Raw genomic sequence first — 20,585 nt, 5'->3', positions numbered from 1 at the left:
GAGGGTGGAGGGGAGGAGATTCGATTTAAAACAGATACAGATCCTTTGAACCCGATACGAAGGGAGAGAGGAGGGTGTTTCGGTGGTTGGAACGGTGTGTTTGTTGCAGGGAAGAAGTTCTTCGCGGTGACGTTCATCGGCTCGATCTTCTGGATCGCGGCGTACTCGTACCTGATGGTCTGGTGGGCGAACGTGTTCGGCGACACGGTGCGTATCCCGCCGGAAGTGATGGGCCTGACGTTCCTCGCCGCCGGCACCAGCATCCCGGACCTCATCACCAGCGTGATCGTCGCGCGAAAGGGATTCGGCGACATGGCCGTCTCGAGCTCCGTTGGCAGCAACATCTTCGACGTGACCGTTGGGTGAGCACTGTATTCCCCATTTGCGTTTAGTCTCGGTACTCCATGGAAGACTGGGTGGTCCAAGGAAGATCGAGCGATCTCGAGAATTTTCAATGACGGTAAGAGGAGAAATGTAGTCCCGAAATACGAGATGAGGATGAGATAATTGTACGATATAGATCGTGCATAGATTTATACGGTTGCGGTATCGAGGACGTCGTTTATGGCAATTCTTTTTGTCGTTAACCACTTACGTGTTTAATTATAAAATAAAATCGTTCGCGACATCTCCTTTCAGACGCCGAGGTACCTTTCATCCGGTTACCAAATTCTAGATAATTTATCGATATTTGTTTTCCTCGAGATTCGATGTAGATCGTGCATAGATTCATACGGTACGATTATCGAGGATGTCGTTTATGGCAATTCTTGCCGTCGTTAACTCCTTACCTGTTTAATTACCTTTTGCAAAAATACCATTCTTTACGTCTCCTACAAACGTTTCAGAGCATCCCATCGGTTTACCAAATTCTAGATCATTTATAGATACTTGTTTTCCTCGAGATCCTATGTAGATTGTGCATAGACTCATACGATACGAATATCGAGGACATCGTTTATGGCAATTCTTGTTGCCATTAACTCCTTGCCTGTCTAATTACCTTTCACAAAAATTCTGTTCCCTACGTCTCTTACAAACGTCTTGGTACATCTCATCCACTTACTAAATCCTAGATAATTTAACGATACTTGCTTCCCTCGAAGTCAGATGAAGATCATACATAGATTCATACGATTAGATTTGTCGAGGACGTCGCTTATGGCAATTCTTGCTGTCATTAACCCCTTGCCTGTCTAATTACCTTTTGCAAAAATCACATTCTTTACGTCTCCTACAAACGTTTCAGAGCATCCCATCGGTTTACCAAATTCTAGATCATTTATAGATACTTGTTTTCCTCGAGATCCTATGTAGATTGTGCATAGACTCATACGATACGAATATCGAGGACATCGTTTATGGCAATTCTTGTTACCATTAACTCCTTGCCTGTCTAATTACCTTTTGCAAAAATCACATTCTTTACGTCTCCTACAGACGTTTCGATGCGTCTCATCAGATCATTGAATCCTAGATAATTTATCAGTATTTGTTTTCCTTGAGATCCAATATAAATCGTGCATAGATTCATACGGTACAATTATCGAGGACATCGCTTATGGTAATTCTTGTTGCCATTAACTCCTTGCCTGTCTAATTACCTTTCGCAAAAATTCTGTTCCCTACGTCTCTTACAAACGTCTTGGTACATCTCATCTACTTCCTGAATCCTAGATAATTTAACGATACTTGCTTTCCTCGAGATCCGATGTAGATCGTGCATAATTCATGCAGCTCTATTGTCGAGAACCTCGCTTATGGCAATTCTTATCGTCTCCTACAGACGTCTTGATACGATCCATTCGATTACCGAATCCTAGATAATTTATCGATACTTGTTTTCCTCGAAGTCAGATGAAGATCGTGCAATTCGATTGTGGACGACGATGTTTATGACAATTCTTGCCGCCATTAACCCCTTGCCTGTCTAATTAACTTTCGTAAAAATTCTGTTCTGTATGTCTCCTACAGATATCTCGATACATCTCATCTCATTCACTTACCGAATCCTAGATAATTTATTCATACTTGCTTTCCCTGAGGTGCGATGTACTGTAGATCGTGCATAGATTAATACAGCTCGGTTATCAGGACGTCGTTTATGGCAATTCTTACTGTCATTAACACTAGACTACCAACCCAGTGAAAATGACTGGTCCTAGAATTTTCCTTTTTGCAGTCGCCGAACACATACACCTGCTTTAAGAATAAAATTGGTATCAACTCGTATTAAGAAAGAACTGTAATCAATATATTCACTCATATTCATCGTACCGCTGAAATTACTATAATCTGTGCACGTTATAGTTAGGTACCCATTAAAGATCGGTAGTTCTAGTGTTAACCCCTTGCCTGTCTGATTACCTTTCGCAAAAATTCTGTTCCCTACATCTTGAACAGACATCTCGGAATCGTGGATAATTTATCGATATTTGTTCTCCTCGGGGTCCTATGTAGATTTTGCCCAGATTCATGCGACTAAGTTATCGAGGACGTCGTTTATGGCAATTCTTACCGTCGTTAACACTAGACTACCAACCCAGTGAAAATGACTGGTCCTAGAATTTTCCTTTTTGCAGTCGCCGAACACATACACCTGCTTTAAGAATAAAATTGGTATCAACTCGTATTAAGAAAGAACCGTAATCAATATATTCACTCATATTCATCGTACCGCTGAAATTACTATAATCTGTGCACGTTATAGTTAGGTACCCATTAAAGATCGGTAGTTCTAGTGTTAACCCCTTGCCTGTCTGATTACCTTTCGCAAAAATTCTGTTCCCTACATCTTGAACAGACATCTCGGAATCGTGGATAATTTATCGATATTTGTTCTCCTCGGGGTCTTATGTAGATTTTACCCAGATTCATACGACTAAGTTATCGAGGACGTCGTTTCTGGCAATTCTTGCCGGCGTTAACCCTCTGCCTGTCTGATTCGCTGTGTGTCGCGCAGTCTCTCGGAATCGTTAACCCCTTGCCTGCCTAATTACCTTTCGCAGTAATTAATCGTTCGACATTCTATCGGCTCGTGGAAATGTTTGGCTTCTCAGAATCGTTAACCACTTATCTGTCTATTTACCTCTCGCGAGAATTCATCCTACCCTCCGATACGTTTTATCGGCTCAACGAAACCTGCAACGGGAAACCTATCATGCCCTAAATGACTTAATTTTGTAAAACTTCCACGTTCAACGTTATCCTCTTAGTCACTCGTCTGCCCGATTTTTCTCGCGATATAGACATCATCGATCTTTCAATATCCCCAATTGTTCCATTTTTCTTAACCCCTTCTCGCCTACGTCATCGTGGGAGAGACTCGTGGCAAGGAAATCGGGCCAAGCACGAGTTTATTCGATTGGCAAAATTTGTCAAATTCGTAGAAAATTGTATTAAAATTCACTTTTCACGCGGGCTTTATATATCACTCTTTTTCTCGATATTTAATAAATTGTCTTGAATCTTAGTCCTCGAGGTTTCTTCCACGAATCCTGGAATCTCTGACTGAACTCTCCAACTGTGCTTATATGGCACGTACTCGTCCCTCTTTGGTCCACGAGGCTCTTATTGCTCAAACTTGGCTGACGTCACCCTTCACAGATATCGAAGACGCGAACTAAGGCTGATGATGACCTCACACCTGATAATTGCTCGAATGGTCGACACGTTTGGCAAACACGTCTCAAACTTTCCCAAGCTTCCACGGTGAAATGATCGCCGCTTATATACACTGTCGAGCATAAGTATCTCGACACTTGTTATCTCAATGAAATTACGCTATTACTACGACCCTCTGTTACAAACTTGTCTTCCTACTTCAGTAATATCTTCAGAATACCAGAAAATATTAATTAAACGACGGGAGATCCTAGAAACATGGTAAAAATGGAGGATTCGAAATTTGGGAAACAGATTTAAAAATACTTACGAGACGCAGATTCTCAGGCATCTCGGAGCAATAAAAACTGTTCAAAAATAAATAAATAAAATTTTTCGTGACGTAACATACGTCATCAACGTTTGGTTAACTTACAAATCGGTAATTCTCTAGTCGTAGACACTCGTCTATCCAAGAAATACCCCCAGAGTTATTATATTTGCTAGGCACTAAGGGACGCAGATTTCCAGGCATCTTAGAGCAACGAAAACAGTGCAAAAATAAATAAATAAAATTTTTCGTGACATAACATACTTCATCAACGTTTGGTTAACTCACAAACCTTCTAATCGATCATTCTCCAGTCGTAGACACTCGTCTATTCAAAAAATAGCCTCGGAATTATTATATTCACTAGACTATAAAGGACGCTGATTTTCAGGTATCTTAGAGCACTAAAAACTGTTCAAAAATAAATAAATAAAATTTTTCGTGACGTAACATACGTCATCAACGTTTGGTTAACTTACAAATCGGTAATTCTCTAGTCGTAGACACTCGTCTATCCAAGAAATACCCCCAGAGTTATTATATTTGCTAGGCACTAAGGGACGCAGATTTCCAGGCATCTTAGAGCAACGAAAACAGTGCAAAAATAAATAAATAAAATTTTTCGTGACATAACATACGTCATCAACGTCTGGTTAACTCACAAACCTTCTAATCGATCATTCTCCAGTCGTAGACACTCGTCTATTCGAAAAATAGCCTCGGAATTATTATATTCGCTAGACAATAAAGGACGCTGATTTTCAGGTATCTCAGAGCAATGAAAGCTATGCAAAAATAAATAAATAAAATTTTTCGTGACATAACATACTTCATCAACGTTTGGTTAACTCACAAACCTTCTAATCGATCATTCTCCAGTCATAGACACTCGTCTATTCGAAAAATAGCCTCGGAATTATTATATTCGCTAGACTATAAAGGACGCTGATTTTCAGGTATCTCAGAGCAATGGAAGCTATGCAAAAATAAATAAATAAAATTTTTCGTGACATAACATACATCTTCAGCATTTAGTTAACTCACAGTCCTTCTGATCGGTCATTCTCTAGCTGTAAACCTTCATCTGACCGATTTTCAGATCCCGATTTCCATCTCGGACCAACGAAATGCGGAAATAAAGAATGGAACTTTTGCAGACGTATCACACGTCGTCTACTCTTCGCAGTGTTCGCCCTGAGCGAATATGTAACGACATAATTAAATTACAAACGTTATAATCGTATCACGACAGCAGTGCAGCTAGTCACTCGTCTATCCTAATTCGCGCGATATGCAACCACGTCAGGTTCGTTCTCAGTCACGCATGATATACGAGACAGGCAAAGGGTTAATATTCCGCGAGAAAGATCCCCGATCGACGTTTGTATCGACGTTTCATCCCTCGTTTTCGAATATCCCCACGAATATTCTAGCCAGGGGCTGGCTCTCGCCGCGATTACGGGAATTTCGACATCACAATCGAGCTGTGAAGGAGATAACCGGGGACATGGCGCCATTATTCTTTTAGAAAGCGGTTAAGGCTCGAGTAATAAGATTACGTCACTTCCAGCCAGCGGAATCTCTCGTTAGCCGGCATTCATCTCGACGGGACAGCGATTCTCGTCGGATCTCGTACGAGTCCGCGATTATTCCACGGAAATCGAGAATCTCGGACTTCTAGGCTCACGAGAGTCCTCCACGAGGAGGATCGTATGCGATTTGGTCCGTTCTCTATTGGTCCCAGTGCCGGGTATCGTTCTCGAGAACCGATCTACGCGAAATTCGCGAATTAGAGGGGGACAGAGGGCTAGTAGGGGCCCTCTGGCAAATACGAGGAAATTTACTGTGTTTGCTAGTTTTCTACGTTACGAAGATAACGTTTCTTGTTCCCAGAGTTTAAGTTTGACAAATGGTCAAAGAGTTTGGACATTCACGTCCACAAAATGGCGATATACTGGTTCTGAGACACCGAAAACTGACAGAACAACTAGAATAGAATAACACGAATATAAAATTTATAAAATTAATTTCATTTAGGAAAAGAACACCAAGATAACGCAACGAAAACACACAGAAACGCACTCTAATCTAACCCTTTGCACTCGAGAAGTGACCCTCAGTACAATTTCATAAAATTTTGAAGATCGATATTAATTAATATATCAAATTTAATGTAATGTAACAGTGTGCGAGGTATCGAAATCAAATAATTCTACAATTCTAATATTATACAGTTCTTTATTTGCTGCTGAAAAAAGTATGTCAGTTTTTTAAATAGAGAATCTTTGATATTCTACTGTTCTCTAGCCAAAAAATCGTCGAGTGCAAAGGGTTAACTCTCCAACACCGAGCGACTCATGCTCGTGCCGGTCACAATTAATTTCTGAGGAGTCTGTTTTGGTCGTCAAGGGCCCTGCTTTTATGCTTTTCTTAACCCACGTTTCACCTAATTTTGTTACCCAAAATAACTTTTCCATTTGCTTCTAGAAAATATTGATCGGTTTATAATTTGTCTCTGTTGGCAATGGCCGATTCCCGATTTCTTTCCCAAATGGTACCCTACGTACGTAATCCCTTAGGATACAACATGGTATAAAATACACGAATAAATTAAAATTAAAAATGCTAATTAACATTCCTGATAATTTTATTTGGATATCGTGCAAAATTTAATATTATAGAAATTTGTCTAATACGATCTTGTATCTATTTATTTCTGTATTTAGGGGTACACTCCCTTTCACATAATCGTGTGAAATCTGCGAGTAATCCTAGTAATTTTATTAATTACACAAAGAAAACAGTCGTATTAATCTCAGAAATTGTTATTTTAGCTATTTACATTGGCGATTTAATAAAATTCTAAAGATCGGTATTAAAAGAGTGCGTCCTTGTGTTTTCGTTTCGTTATCTTCGTGTTCCTTTCCTAAGTTAAATCAGTTTACGAGTTTTGAGTTTGTGTTATCGTGTTCTTGTTCTCTCGATAATTTTCGGTGTCTCAAGACCAGTATTTTCCATCCTACAATATCGATCTTCCAAATTTTATGAAATGGTGACTGAAGCTCGCCTCGAGTACAAAGGGTTAACTGATGCATTAAATTTAAAATAACGTAACAACGCGTGAAATATCGGAATAAAATTTGCACTCGATTCCTCGTCTACCAGCTGAGAAACCATCGTCGATTTTATATCAGAAATTATCAGAAATTCATGGAATCGGTATTTCTCTGCGGCGAAAAGTCGAGCAGAGAGTCTGAATAGCTAGAAAACTATCAAATACGCGAAACTGATACTTCGCATTCGGTATCTAGCTTCGCTCTCGCTGAAAATTTCGCGTCGATTGTGCACCGATACTCTCCGAAGCGTCGTGCCTAGTCGTTACGGGGAGAAGACACGAAAACGAGGAGAAAACGGGACGAAATGGTTTGAAAAAATACTTAAGAAGCCCCGGTGGTTTGCCAAGCGGAATCTCGACGCAGCTCGCGCTATTACGAGACTTTTCCTTTCGTATGTCGGATAACACGCGAAGTTTTCTTAAGGCTTTCTATCGATCCCCTCGCGCAGAAAGAAGGTATCTTCGGGGAACGGAAATTGCTCGACGTCGGCAACGATTACTCGATGAAAGGACTAAAGAAACGGTCTTCCGACAGATTCGCCAATCGGCCGCTTATTGGAAATATCGGAAACGTGTGCACGGGCACAATCTATTTAATTGGATAATATAGATAGCCGTGGGTGCCTCGACCTTAGCTCGCTCCAGTCCAATCGTCCTGTCGTCTACGGATCAGGGAGAAAATAGCTGTAACCCTAAGGTGTACCCTAGGTACCCCACTAGCAACCCGATCGTCAAAGCAATTCTATAATTCCTGTAAGCATTTACGATTTTCGGATCACAGAAAAATAGCTGCAACCCTAAGGTGTACTCTAGGTACCCCATTAGCAACGCAATCGTCAAAACAATCCTATAATTCCTGTAAGCATTTACGTCTGACGGGTACAACCGATTGGAGTGAGAAAATTTTCCATTCCAGTCGTTGCTTTTCGATGAAAAACGCGAAAAACGATGTTTGTCGGAAGTTGCCATTCTTCGAATCACGATAAAATAGCTGCAACTCTAAGGTACCCTAGGTACCCCCAATAATAACGCGATCGTTAAAACAGTCCTATAATTCCTGTAAGCATTTACGATTTTCGGATCACAGAAAAATAGCTGCAACCCTAAGGTGTACCCTAGGTACTCCATTAGCAACGCGATCGTCAAAACAATCCTATAATTCCTGTAAGCATTTACGTCTAACGGGTACATCCTATTGGAGTGAGAGAATTTTCCATTCCAGTCGTTGCTTTTCGATGAAAAACGCGAAAAACGATATCTGTTGGGTGGCAAAGTAGCTGCAACCCTAAGGTACCCTAGGTACCCCCAATAATAACGCGATCGTTAAAACAGTCCTATAATTCCTGTAAGCATTTACGTCTAACGGGTACATCCTATTGGAGTGAGAGAATTTTCCATTCCAGTCGTTGCTTTTCGATGAAAAACGCGAAAAACGATATCTGTTGGGTGGCAAAGTAGCTGCAACCCTAAGGCACCCTAGGTACCCCCAATAATAACGCGATCGTTAAAACAGTCCTATAATTCCTGTAAGCATTTATGATTTTCGTATCACAGAAAAATAGCTGCAACCCTAAGTTGTACCCTAGGTACCCCACTAGCAACGCGATCGTCAAAACAATCCTATAATTCTTGTAAACATTTACATCTAACGCGTATATTTGATTGGAGTAGCAGAATTTTCCTTTCTAGTCGTCGCTTTTCCATGAGAAACGCGAAAAAGTAAGATACCTAGATACTCCAATAGCAACGAGACTCGAGACATGTCTTGTCGACGTTAGGTCGATTGAAACGATCGTATAGTTCCTGTAAACGTTTCATTTGCTGTCTAATGCGCATTTCCAATTGAAGTAGCAGAATTTTCCATTCTAGTCGTCGTTTTCAGTGAGAAAACACGAAGAATGACGTATTGTCAGAAGATCTAATTCTCTTGATCACGGAAAAATAGCTCAAACCCTAAAGTATCTAGGTACCCCAATAGCAACGCGACTGTGAACAAGCCTCGAGACATGTCTCGTCGACATTGGGTCGATTGAAACGATTGTATAATTCCTGTAAACATTTCATGTACTATCTACTGTGCATTTCCAATTGACGTAGCAGAGTTTTCCTTTCCGTTCATGGCTTTTCGGTGAGAAAACACGTAGAACGACGTGTTGTCAGGAGATCTAATTCTCTGAATCAGGAAAAAAACAGCTCGAACCCTAAAGTATCTAGGTACCCCAATAGCAACGCGATTGTGAATAAGCCTCGAGACATATCACGTCAGCGTTAGGTCGGTTAAAACGATCGTTTAATTCCTATAAACATTTGATGTACCATCTACTGTGCATTTCCAATCGAAGTAGCAGAATTTTCCGTTCCAATCGTCGCTTTTCGATGAAAAATGTGAAGACTACATCTGTCCGAAGATCCCATCCTCCAAATCGGTGAAAATATAGCTGCAACCCTAAGATACCTTAGATACCCCAATAGCAACGCGATCGCGGACGAGTCTGGAGACATGTCCCGTCAGCGTTGGGTCAATTAACCGTTTGAGTGCCAAGCGGCGCGATCGCGCTTCTTCTATTTTGTGTCCAAAAGTGCCAGCGCTCTGAGCTGCGAAGCTGACAATCAGCGCGCTCGGTTGGTGAACGCGGAATATGACAAGCGCTATCGCGCCGCTTGGCAAATATCGATTGGGAAACAATAATGACCCGTGGCACTCAAACGGTTAAAACGATCCTATAATTCCTGTAAACCTTTCCTTTTTGGTCTAACGCGCACACCCAATTGGACTAGCAGAATTTTCCTTTCTAGTCGTCGCTTTTCACTGAAAAATGCCAAGTCGACGTCTGTCGGGAGATCCCATAAGCGATTCTTGATACGTTCGTGATCCTTTTTGGTCCGGGAAATGCGAACCGTGGAAATGGAGGAACTTCGCGACGTCGCGGAGAGGATTTAAACATTACTGCGCGACGAAATGGCGGCGACGAACGACATTCGAATGGCGGATGATGGAATTACGGCGACGGGGCACTCGGAGGGCGTTAAGTCCGCGGCGATTCGGAAAGTTGTTCGGTTGTCCGAGAAAACTGGCGAGGGCGCGGAATCGAACGTTACCTAGTTATCGCAGCACTCGATCGTATAAATTGGAATTTCACCGATGATCAAATGGAGCCAAGAGGAGACGCGTGGAATTGGTGGTTGCGCCAGGCCGGCGAGGTATTCTCGCTATTCTCCTGTAATAGCGTTCGCCATTCGCCGTTCGCCGATCGCCTCGGCCTCCGCTTCTCGGTATTATTATATCGCTGGCGCGCGAAATAGCAGGAATACCGTGCCAGACACGACTCATTTTCCACCAGGATCCTCCATCGCGCCGGTTCGATCCTTTTAACAGGTCGCAGGCACCGGGTCGCCGTGATCCTTCCTCCGTCTAGCTCCTCTGTCGGGGAACAAAGCGCCAAAGCGTGAGAAGCACAACGGAGGCCGCGAGGCGAGTCGTTAGGAGTAATTCGGTTAATTAATTTAATCGCTTTAAACGGCGTGGAGCAGCGTCGATAAATTTCGCTGCGGGAAAATTCGCCGGGAAAGTGGGACGATAGCGATCGGGAACGGGCCACCGGCGCGATATTCTTAACGATATCCGAGCCGGCATCCGCGACGATAAACGAGGCGTCGAATGGATTATGGCCACGGATACGCCCGCTGCAGGGCGACGATAAACACCGGGTCTCGCCCCGCTGGCGGAATTTTTCCCGACGCGGACCAAATAACCAGTCATCCCTTCTTTCGGTCCTCCGCAGCGGCGTTCGCCAGACTCCACGGTTCGTTTCGCGATCAATTCGGGATCAATTCACCGACCATCATTTCCAAGAATCTTTGAAATCGTCGTTCCGTTTCGGTAGGCTAGTATACGAACAGGTGAACGAACGGAGAAATGAAATTGGTCGATGGACGTGTGGTAAAAGGGAAAGGCAAAGATGATAATAGGGGCGCGTAATGGCGGCACACCCCGTAGATGCTGGTCGGCAGATTGGGCGCGCACGCGTACGTACGCGCGATTTCCCGGCCAGTAGGGTAGCATCGGGGAATTCGGGATTCGAGGGGATCGAAGATCGATTCCGCTCGCACGCATCCGTTGCAGAGATGCCAGCTGGCAAGTTGCCCGAGCGGAGAGAGAGCAGGGGAGCCTCGCAGCACGCTCGGAGGTCCGCGGCGGGTGTGCCAGCTGGGATAAAAAGGCGGAGAGATATCGCGGAAGACGCGATTGCACATCGGAGATTACGATTAGAAGCGGTCGGAAGCGAAGATAATGCCCGACGGTGGGGAGCCTCGAACGCGATTTATCGGATGCATCGCGCGTTCCTCGCGTTCCACTTTTCCTTTAATATCCGCGCTCGCGAGCGGCAAGGGAGGAGAGGTCGTGAGTAAACTGACAAGGGACGGGATAAAGGAAGGTCGGCGAGTCGAATCCTTTGCTCGAGGATGTTTCGGAATCTTTTTTCCGAGCGAGAGGTTTCGGCTCGCCTCGCCTCGCCTCGAGACGGAAGCAGGTCACGGGTCACTTGCTCGAGAAGGAGAATATCGAGTAAAGGTAGTATAAGCAAAGGTAGAGAGCTGGAACGTAGTTTGCCGACCTCGTTGGCGAACGAGTGGAAAGGACGGAATTAACGGGTAGCGAAATTCGGCTGGATTTTCCGTTGTATTTCTGCCCGCAGGCTTCCGGTACCGTGGCTGCTCTACGGCTTGATCTACGGCAGACCCGTGGAGGTGAACTCGGTGGGCATGGTGTGCAGCATAGCCATCCTCTTCTGCATGCTGCTGTTCGTCATCTTGAGCATCGCCTGCTTCAAGTGGCGGATGAACAAGGGCCTCGGGTTCACCATGTTCCTCCTCTACTTCGTCTTCGTCGCCGTCTCGCTGATGTTCGAGTACGAGTTCCTGATCTGTCCGTTCTAGGAACGCGGACCAGCCGTGCGAGATAGAGGTCCAGCAAGGACGGTAGATGGACGCGCATTTACGGGTCTCGTCATCGTCATTATCATCGTCGTCGGCGAGTGGTCCACGGCCGACGAGAGAAATCTTCCTCGAGCGCCGCATCGATCGAAAGAGGAACGACGGACAACAGCCTTCCCGAAATAACTATCGAAACAGCGTTGATGCACCATCCCTTTCCCTCGTTCCCTAAGAATCTCGTTACCCTCCCATCGCCGATTTAACGGTTAAACGGTTATTATTACACGTCACCCAGGTTACGAAGCGTTTTTGTTCTAGTCGAGATACGTGTACATATTGTATAAACCTTGAAATACCTGATACGAAATACTCATCTCGTTAAGAATTCCAGCGGCGTTCTGTTCCACGAACAGACGTAGTCGTCGCTTTGTCTAAACGCAGCGAGCGCGTCGGCCGATCGTGCCAGCGATCGCGACCAATCTCTACTCTACCCTGTTCTTTTCCCTATTTTTCCCACCTATCCTTCATCTCCCATCCACCTGTCCTTATTAAACACGCTCGTTCCACCGTGAACGCGTAGCAGCGTCTCGATACCGAAATCTCCCCATTTTTCCCCACCGACCTTACCCCAACGCGACACTACCCCCGAGGACCGTCGATCGCGCGATCCAGCCAACCATCGTTCTCGTTTCCACAACCACCGATCTACCCGCGAGAGGAGACATTCGCGACTCGTCGATGTCTCCGCTTCGATCCGTCGCTCTGCGAGTGACGTTAGTCGAACTGCCAAATGGTTCCGCGACGAGAACGACGAATTCGCTGTACCGTGTGTAAAAGCTAATTATACATCGATGGAAGAGATACCTGTCCCGATCGCGATCGACGATTCCTCGGCACACAGCGCACGGCCTGACCGCTCGCTCATTTCTCTCTCTAACGAGCAACATTCTCTTTTCGCCTATAACCGTAGAATCTAGCGAATCTGCTCTGTCGCGTTCGCGAAATCTGCACGGACACGCTTCCGGCGCTCGGCGTTTCGTTTTTAAGTCCTTTTCCCCGATTTTTTATCGGGAAGTGCACGCCGAGAGAGAACGATTGATCGACAAGATGGCGACGGTGTACGCCGGACGCCATCTCTCCACCGCTTTTACCCGCGCGCGAGTCCGCGAGGTCGCGAAGCGTCGAAACGGCCATCGATCGTGCAGGCGTCGCGTCTCCGGCGAGAAGGTTGGGAAAACGAAGGCGCCGATCGCGAGACGCCGTGTCCCGACGCCGTACGCCCGGAACGGAAGCGCCGGTTCCGATCGCGAATCGCCGGAACGACGGCGGTCGCGTGGATCGTTTCGAAGATGAGAAATTTCTAATTATACGACGATCGAGTACAACCTTGTTATCCTCCCTCAGACTTTTACCCTGTAAAAAAGCGAACTATCGTAAGAAGTAAGAACACCTCGAGAGCTTCCCGAGCGGGCTGTGTAATTTTGACGAAACATTCGAGCGATCGCGGGCCCCTTCAGCTCGCGATTCAGCGCGATGGATCCCGCGCCTCCGGCTTTCGCGGCGTGTTTTTAAACTTCGATTACTAAGCTATCCAGCAGATAATCTTTGCAAGAGGCACGAGGAGAGATCGAACTTTCCTGAGCGCGTGGCGCAAGTGACCGGAGGGGTCCGGCGCGCAGGGGGCCCGACCGGTCTTCGGGATCGGGCACCCGCGACGCTTGCTCTGCACCTTTCTTCACGGTATTCACCCGACCACCGTGTTGTCCCCTGCACGCCGATCTCTCCTCCGCGAGGACAAGTCCACGAAGCTCGAGCACGCGAGATCATGGAACGCGCGGAGGCTCGAAGCGGAGCGGAGCGGAACGCTCGGAGACGAGAGACACGCGCGGCGGAGAAGGCGATTTTTGGGAGAATTTTTCGTTGGGCGACGAGAGCGTGGGTTCCGTGATCGAAAGATTCTCGCTAGGCTATTTTTCGCTAAAATTCTTTCGAGTTTTCGATGTCACGCTATGACACGCTGTATGGCGATACCGTTAGACCATGTTGAATTACTATTACGATTATTATCGTTACGATTATTATTCCGATTGTCGATATTATTATTATTGTTACGATTATTACCATTATTATTACACCGTTGTTACATGTGCACGCGAGGAGAAACAGAGAGTGCGAGAGAGAGACCGGTGTAACAGGGCGAGAATGCGATTGAGACGTTCAGCGTGGAAGAGAGAGTGAGAAAGGTGTGGAGAATGATAGGAGAGACGAGAAGAGAGAGAGAGAGAGAGAGAGAGGTAAGCGGGGGTATTTTTAATTCGCGTTGACGGGGTTGTATATTATATAAAATGTTTAAAAGCACGTTTTCGAGCGCGTAGATTCTAACGAATAATTATAACGTGATATCGACTAATTTTAGGAAACGAGAAGGAGGCGAAAAATCGCAGCGGTGATTATTGTTCGGCAAGAGGATCAGCAGGAGCGACGCGTGTGTCCGGAATCGCGCGAACGCCTAACAGCGGCCTAGCTTTTTACTAAAGAAGAAAAAAAAAAAACGGGAAAACTCGGAAAAAAAAAAGAAAAAATATATATATATATATACTCGCACGATGCAAAGAATCAAATCGTAACGAGGAGAGACCAAAAATTCACGACGAGTGGAGATACGAGAAGAGTAGAAAATGGTAACGGAACGCGACCGATTCGGTGACGAAATTAAACGGGGAATTCACTTCGCGCATACTCGAAAACGTTGTCACACTTTTGTATACTCTCGACTCGAAACTCAAACGAGGGAACCCATTCCCGGTTCAAGCAGCTACACGCTCCGAGAGACGAGCTTCGTGTCCGCGGCTCGTTCACCCGTACCCACGAATCATCGTTGTTCTACTCTTTAGCCGCTGCTATGTCTACCTAACGTTCTCGCTCTTTGCTACAGGACTCGTACGAAAAACGTCCGTAGCCGGGTGCTGTTTCACCCTCGCGTTTCACCGACTTTTACATCTCTAGCATCGAACTAATCTTACGCTTCTACTACTGTTACGGTAATTCTACGTTGATCCGTGGCGATCGGCCGTGGTAGCCTACGCGATTCGCGTCGGTGACGAGAGGAAGAAGAGGAGGAAGAGGAAGAGGAAGAGGAGGAAGAGGAGGAGAGAATAGTTTGTGGAAGAAGAAGTTGGATCGCCGATCGTCACGCGGTTACGCTGCGTCGCGTCTAATTGTCAGCCGTTTGCCTTATCGTTTACCGATACTACTTGAACGAGGAACTTTCGTAGTCCGTCGAGGAAGAAAGGAGAACCGGGCGTTTGTCACACGTTGCTGGTGGGACGCTGGGTCGCTTTCACCGATCCTCTCGCATCCGCGGATCGTTCTTTGCAAAGTATAGGCCCCGCGATCGTGCCAGTGTAGAGATACGACAATGAAGGACAATGAGAGCGCGGATGCAGCGGCTTCTCGCGAGACGATTTGACATAACGAGCGAGCAACCAAGCGTACATATACAGTATATAACGAAGGAGAGCAGAGGAGGAACCTTTAGCGCGAAGTAGCTGATAGGACGTAGGCGTTTCTCGATAGTTTCGTAAACGATTTACGAGAAGCGAGTAGCGAAAGATGCACAATACGATCTTCCCGAAGTACCGATCACCGATTTAACAAAACGATTAAAAGAAAGCAAAAAAATACACGTATACACGCAAAGACAGACACGGTGACCCGAGGAGAAAAGAGACAAATGGCGGTGCCCCTTTTTTGCGATTTAGCGTTTTTAGTACCACGCCGAGAAAACGAGCGAAAGCGTGCATGTGCGAGAGAGCGAGCGAGAGAGAGAGAGAGAGAGAGAGAGAGAGAGAGATTCCGTGTAGCTTCGATTATTATAAACGTTTTCGATCGAACATTTGTTATCGTAGCGCGTACCGATACCGTAACGACCGATTATTATTCGTACAAAGCTCGTCGAAGTATAGAGAAACCGCTCGTCATCGTCGAGTCCGTCATCTCGGATGCTCGGCCGTCACGGCGTCGATCGTCGCGGCGCCGAGCACGGGTGCGGTCGAAGCGGTGATCGAAGTAAAGGCTAATCCCTCGAGCTTTCGACCTTTCTCTCGAACCTTCCGCGAACCGATCGCGTCGACGATCGAGAGGACGACCAGAGTTGCCGCGCTCGAACAGCTGAAGAGAGGGAGAGAATCGTGGACGGACAACGAAACTCGAAAGGCGAGAACCGGCGAGATCCTTTTCGTTCAACGTAGTTCAAACCTACTCGCGTTATTAGGGTGAAAGTAAAACGGTGAAACGGAGAGAGTTCGTTGCGTGGCTCTCGGTGGAACGAAAGCGGATGGATCGCGGGTGATCGCGTGATAAGGCGAAGGTCAGCCGAGAGAAATGCTCGAAGCTCGGGGTATTATCGCGCTCGTAATTTGTACTTTATAATACTTTAGGATAAACATCGTTGAGGGTTGAAAGGGGACATCGAGTTTCAATTCTAATCTCTGAACTTTCGACGCGCGTCTCGCCGCAGAGACGCAACGGGGCACACATCGTTGCGGCCGATTCCATAAACTTAACCGCTCGAGAATTCGTTTTTATATATTAAAAAGAAAACGGAAAAAAGGAAAAAAAATGCGAAAAAAAAAGAGTAATATATACGCGTATGTAAGAGCGATCGTTTAAGTCGAACCTTGCGTTGTCGAAGACGTCGGTACGCGGAGATGCTAAACGTTGCGAATCGTGTTCGTGGTTCAAGAGTACTTGTTCCTTCTTTTTCATTCGCTGCCGGGAACGCGCGCGTGTCCAAAGCCGACGGAGAAAGCAGCTTTCTCCCGTTCAGTGGAACCGGGAAAACAGAGGGGGTAGGTACCTCGTCCAAGTTCGCGCTGCGACCCAGTTCTATCCGACAATTTTCCTTTCTTCTCATTTTCGTTACATTATTCCGAAACGCGGCAGCGAAGAGAAAGGGAGAGAAAGGGTGAGAAAGAAAAGGTGCGAATTGGAATTCCGTTGGTCGCTCTCGACAGCTGCTGGACTCTCGTCATGCCAAGGGATCATGCTCGCGGCCGTGCTCGTGGATTCGATTTCGGTCGAAGGATAACTCGCGGTTGATATACGGAACACGCTCGGTGACCAAGATGGCGTCTCGCGGAAGCTTGATCCCTGTCCTGACGGAGCCAGAGGAAGGTACTACTCGGTGAGCGGTCTGCTTCTCTCGCGGTGCGAAAGGGAAAGTTTCTTTTCCTCGTCTGTCGCCCGATCGTGTCGAGAATGTCGCTTTCCATCCGAATAACGTTACTGCGAGGTTATGGTAATGGAGGGTGAAAGAGGAGGAGAGACACAGGGGGTTAGGGAACGAGAGCGTACCAGTGTGCACTGAGAGCAAGAGAGAAACGGAGAGCTCGGGGGTACGTGAACAGGAAGGTGGGTGGGAGAAGGAGCAGGAGAGGAGAGGAATTCCGCTTACAAAAAGGGCTTAAAAACACATTCTCTTGGCAATGACAAGGCGCGAACGCACATATCAAAGAGAAAGAGACGTTGACGATTTAATAAAGTAACTGAACACTTAGCGGTATTATTAGAGACTTAAATTGTAAGATATTTAGGGAAAAGTAAAAAAGAAAAAAAGAAAATGGATGAAAGCGTTACAAAGTTTCTATATGATTAAAGATTATATTAAAGATTAAATACGTATTGTATGTATATATATACACATATATTATACATTATATACGTGTATGTGCGTGCAAACGATTGTACACGCAGTGGCGGGCGCGGGCGCGGGCTCGCGCGCACACACCCACCCACGCACACCGCACTACGTATACTATAAGACGTGTGTGTGCGCGCGTGCGAAGGTTGCACGCGTGAAAGATGACAGGCAATTATCGATCTTCGGTGTATGCCGTGTCTTTCGCGATTAGCTACACGCAACGACACACAGGCCGCGGCTGCTCGCGCGCACCCGCGCGCGCGCGTGCGTGCGTATGCACGATACATATATATATATATACGTGTGATCTCGTTTGTTCCGGTTCTTTTTTCACGTATATATACAACACATATATATATATATTTTATGATTGTCGTTGTTGAATTCGTCGCATTACATAGCCCCCGTCCATCGCCGCAGTAGTAGACGTACCGGAGACACGACGTAATCGAGAAATCCGGGTTTTACGAGGTAAACGAGAGGAGACGAGTGAAGCTAGGTTACCGCAGAACCTTAGATGAAAATGAAGAAAATAAAAAATATTATAAATAACTATACTATTATACATATACATACATTATCTACATACTTATATACATACCAGGCGCATATAAATATGTAAAGGTCTAACGTTGTATACGTCGGGGTGAGAGAGTCCGAGGATAGGATGATTTTATTACGGCAACGCTTTCTTTCGCTCGTGCGTACCAATTATATCGCATTGTCGCTCTTCTCTTAACCCTTTATCTGACCGCGAGTACTCGCTCCACGCGTCCACCCCTCCGCCATTTTCCACGCCTTCGTTCCCATCCCCCCGTTTTCCCACCCTCGCCGACAATTGCACCATCGTTTTACGATTCCGTTCAATTGCGATACTCCTACACCGAGGTACAAAGCGCGTTAAACGCGCCTATTATCGTTTGCTAGAAAAGCGTGGAGTGGAAGAACCCAGCGACAGTGACAGGGTTAAATTGGAACGGACAAGGGTCGTTTCTGTTTCTCGCGGATATTTAGGATACATGCGATTAGACGAAACCAGCCTAGTACATACGCACGCGTACGCGTGTATGTACACGCGTACATATGTATGCACATGCACGCGTACGCGTCGCACACAGCCCCGCATACACGCGACACGTGAACACGTACACACACGCGCATATGTATAAATATAAATATTATGAATTTTACTACGGATTGCAGCGTGCACGTGCAATTTGATCGAGAAACAACGAGGTCTCGACAAGCGTTCGATTTGACGATTTTTGTGATACCTGTCGAATATGTAAACGGCAAATCGATCTTCTCGATAGACGACCATGCTTTTCGTTTGTCTCAGTCACGGTGTGATCGTCGTACGGGCACCGGTACGAGCGTATTTTCAACGGGGACAAGACAAATGCTGCACCAACGACCATGTTATTTACACCTCACGCAGGATGATTTTCGGCTTATATCTAGAGAAATCGCTGATCGCGTGCAAGTTGAGCGTTAACGAGGATTACACGCAAGATAATGAAAAAAGAAAAAAAAAAAGAAAAAAAAACGAGTACAGTGAAAATGTGGCAAAAAAAAAAAAAAAAAAAAAAGAAGAAGAAGAAGAAGGGGAGGAAGATATAAATAAATGAAAATACAACAGGCTGACGTTAAAGAGATAAAAACGTCGCGTTGGAACCGAAAGCGAACGAGCGTCCAGGATCGGTAATTGAGCGTAGCCGATCACGTCCTTTTCCCTTTTCTTTTTTTTTTTCCCCCCGTCAAATCTCGTCTAATCGCGAAAGGGTGCCGCTTCGAGCGCCATTTTTCGATCGTACCCTTTTTCCTTTCTTTTCCTCTCTTTTCTCTTTCGTTTCCCGCGGACGCGGACAGAAACTGGGGGAAATTCGGGTGGAACGCGTAACGAGATATACCGGGCATCTGTTATGGTTCACTAGGGGATTTTAATTAAACGTGGTTGGTTGCGTGGGGATCGGTGATCGGCCGTCAAGGATCAATCGGATGCTCGACGTTCGTTGGACGTAGCGGCGCCATCGCGACCGAGATACCGTGTGCAATAAAACAAAATATATAAACAATATTAATATCATTATATACAACATTTTTACGGCATATACGAATACGATGTAGAGGAAACAGGCGAAACAAGTTTAGGGTAATATTATTTGTTGTTGTCTACCATAGCGTTGTAGTTATATACAATACAGGTAGCGGATAATAGTTAAGCCGTGGCGAATGCGAGGGAGAACGAGTGCGAGAGAGAGTATAATGCGAGCGAGCGAGAAAGGGAGAGAGAGAGAGAGAGAGAACGAGCGTGAACGAGAGGAAGCGTGAGAGTGAGAGAGATAGGCAAGATCGGTGAGAAAGAGACGCGAATGAGAGGCGAAAGAGAGAGGAGAAAATTTGGTGCAATTGACGAGAGTACGTGTTATTATTACGTAATAGCGACTATATATATTCACATATATATGTACTGTACATATACCTATGTGTATATATATACATACTCGAGGAAGCTAGTTACTTAAATGCAACAAGACAGAAGTCTATTCGTATAAACTATAAAGAACGTGTGCCTATGTGCGCACGTGCGTACACGCGCGTATGTGCAGCACTCGACGGCTTCGAGTCCACCCGATTCCTGCATCCTGCTCGACCAAACACCCTTCTCTGTCGTCACTCTTTCTCTCTCTCTCTCTCTCTCTCTCTCTCGCTCTCGCTCTCTTTTTCACACTCACCTTCCCTCGACTCCGCGCCCACCCGTCCCTTCCCCCACCCTTTCTCCCGTCCATCCATCCAATCCTCTTTCCCCTCCGTCCCGCCATTCTAAACTCTTATCCCCACCCCTTCCCCATCTCACGCGCTCTCTCTTTTCTCTCTCACTCTCTCTCTCTCTCTCTCTC

At 45.8% G+C, this 20,585-nt stretch overlaps 1 protein-coding gene across 3 annotated transcripts in view; it reads left to right on the top strand.

Moving 5' to 3' along the window:
- The window catches only part of Nckx30C (solute carrier family 24 member Nckx30C), a 66,099-nt gene extending 52,203 nt beyond the window's left edge, over nt 1-13,896 (top strand). For all 3 annotated transcript variants that reach the window (XM_017898530.1, XM_017898531.1, XM_017898529.1), the window contains exons 6-7: nt 110-362; nt 11,747-13,896. In XM_017898530.1, coding sequence (XP_017754019.1) covers nt 110-362; nt 11,747-11,987 — 494 coding nt within the window. In that variant the 3' untranslated portion in view covers nt 11,988-13,896. The remainder of the gene's footprint in view (nt 1-109; nt 363-11,746) is intronic.
- The last annotated feature ends 6,689 nt before the right edge of the window (nt 13,897-20,585 follow it).

The sequence above is a fragment of the Eufriesea mexicana genome, unplaced genomic scaffold (assembly GCF_001483705.2).
Source record: "Eufriesea mexicana isolate 0111107269 unplaced genomic scaffold, ASM148370v2 scaffold654, whole genome shotgun sequence".
Lineage (NCBI taxonomy): Eukaryota > Metazoa > Arthropoda > Insecta > Hymenoptera > Apidae > Eufriesea > Eufriesea mexicana.
The sequence above is the reverse complement of the archived record's forward strand: the minus strand, read 5'-3'. Positions and strand labels throughout refer to the sequence as shown.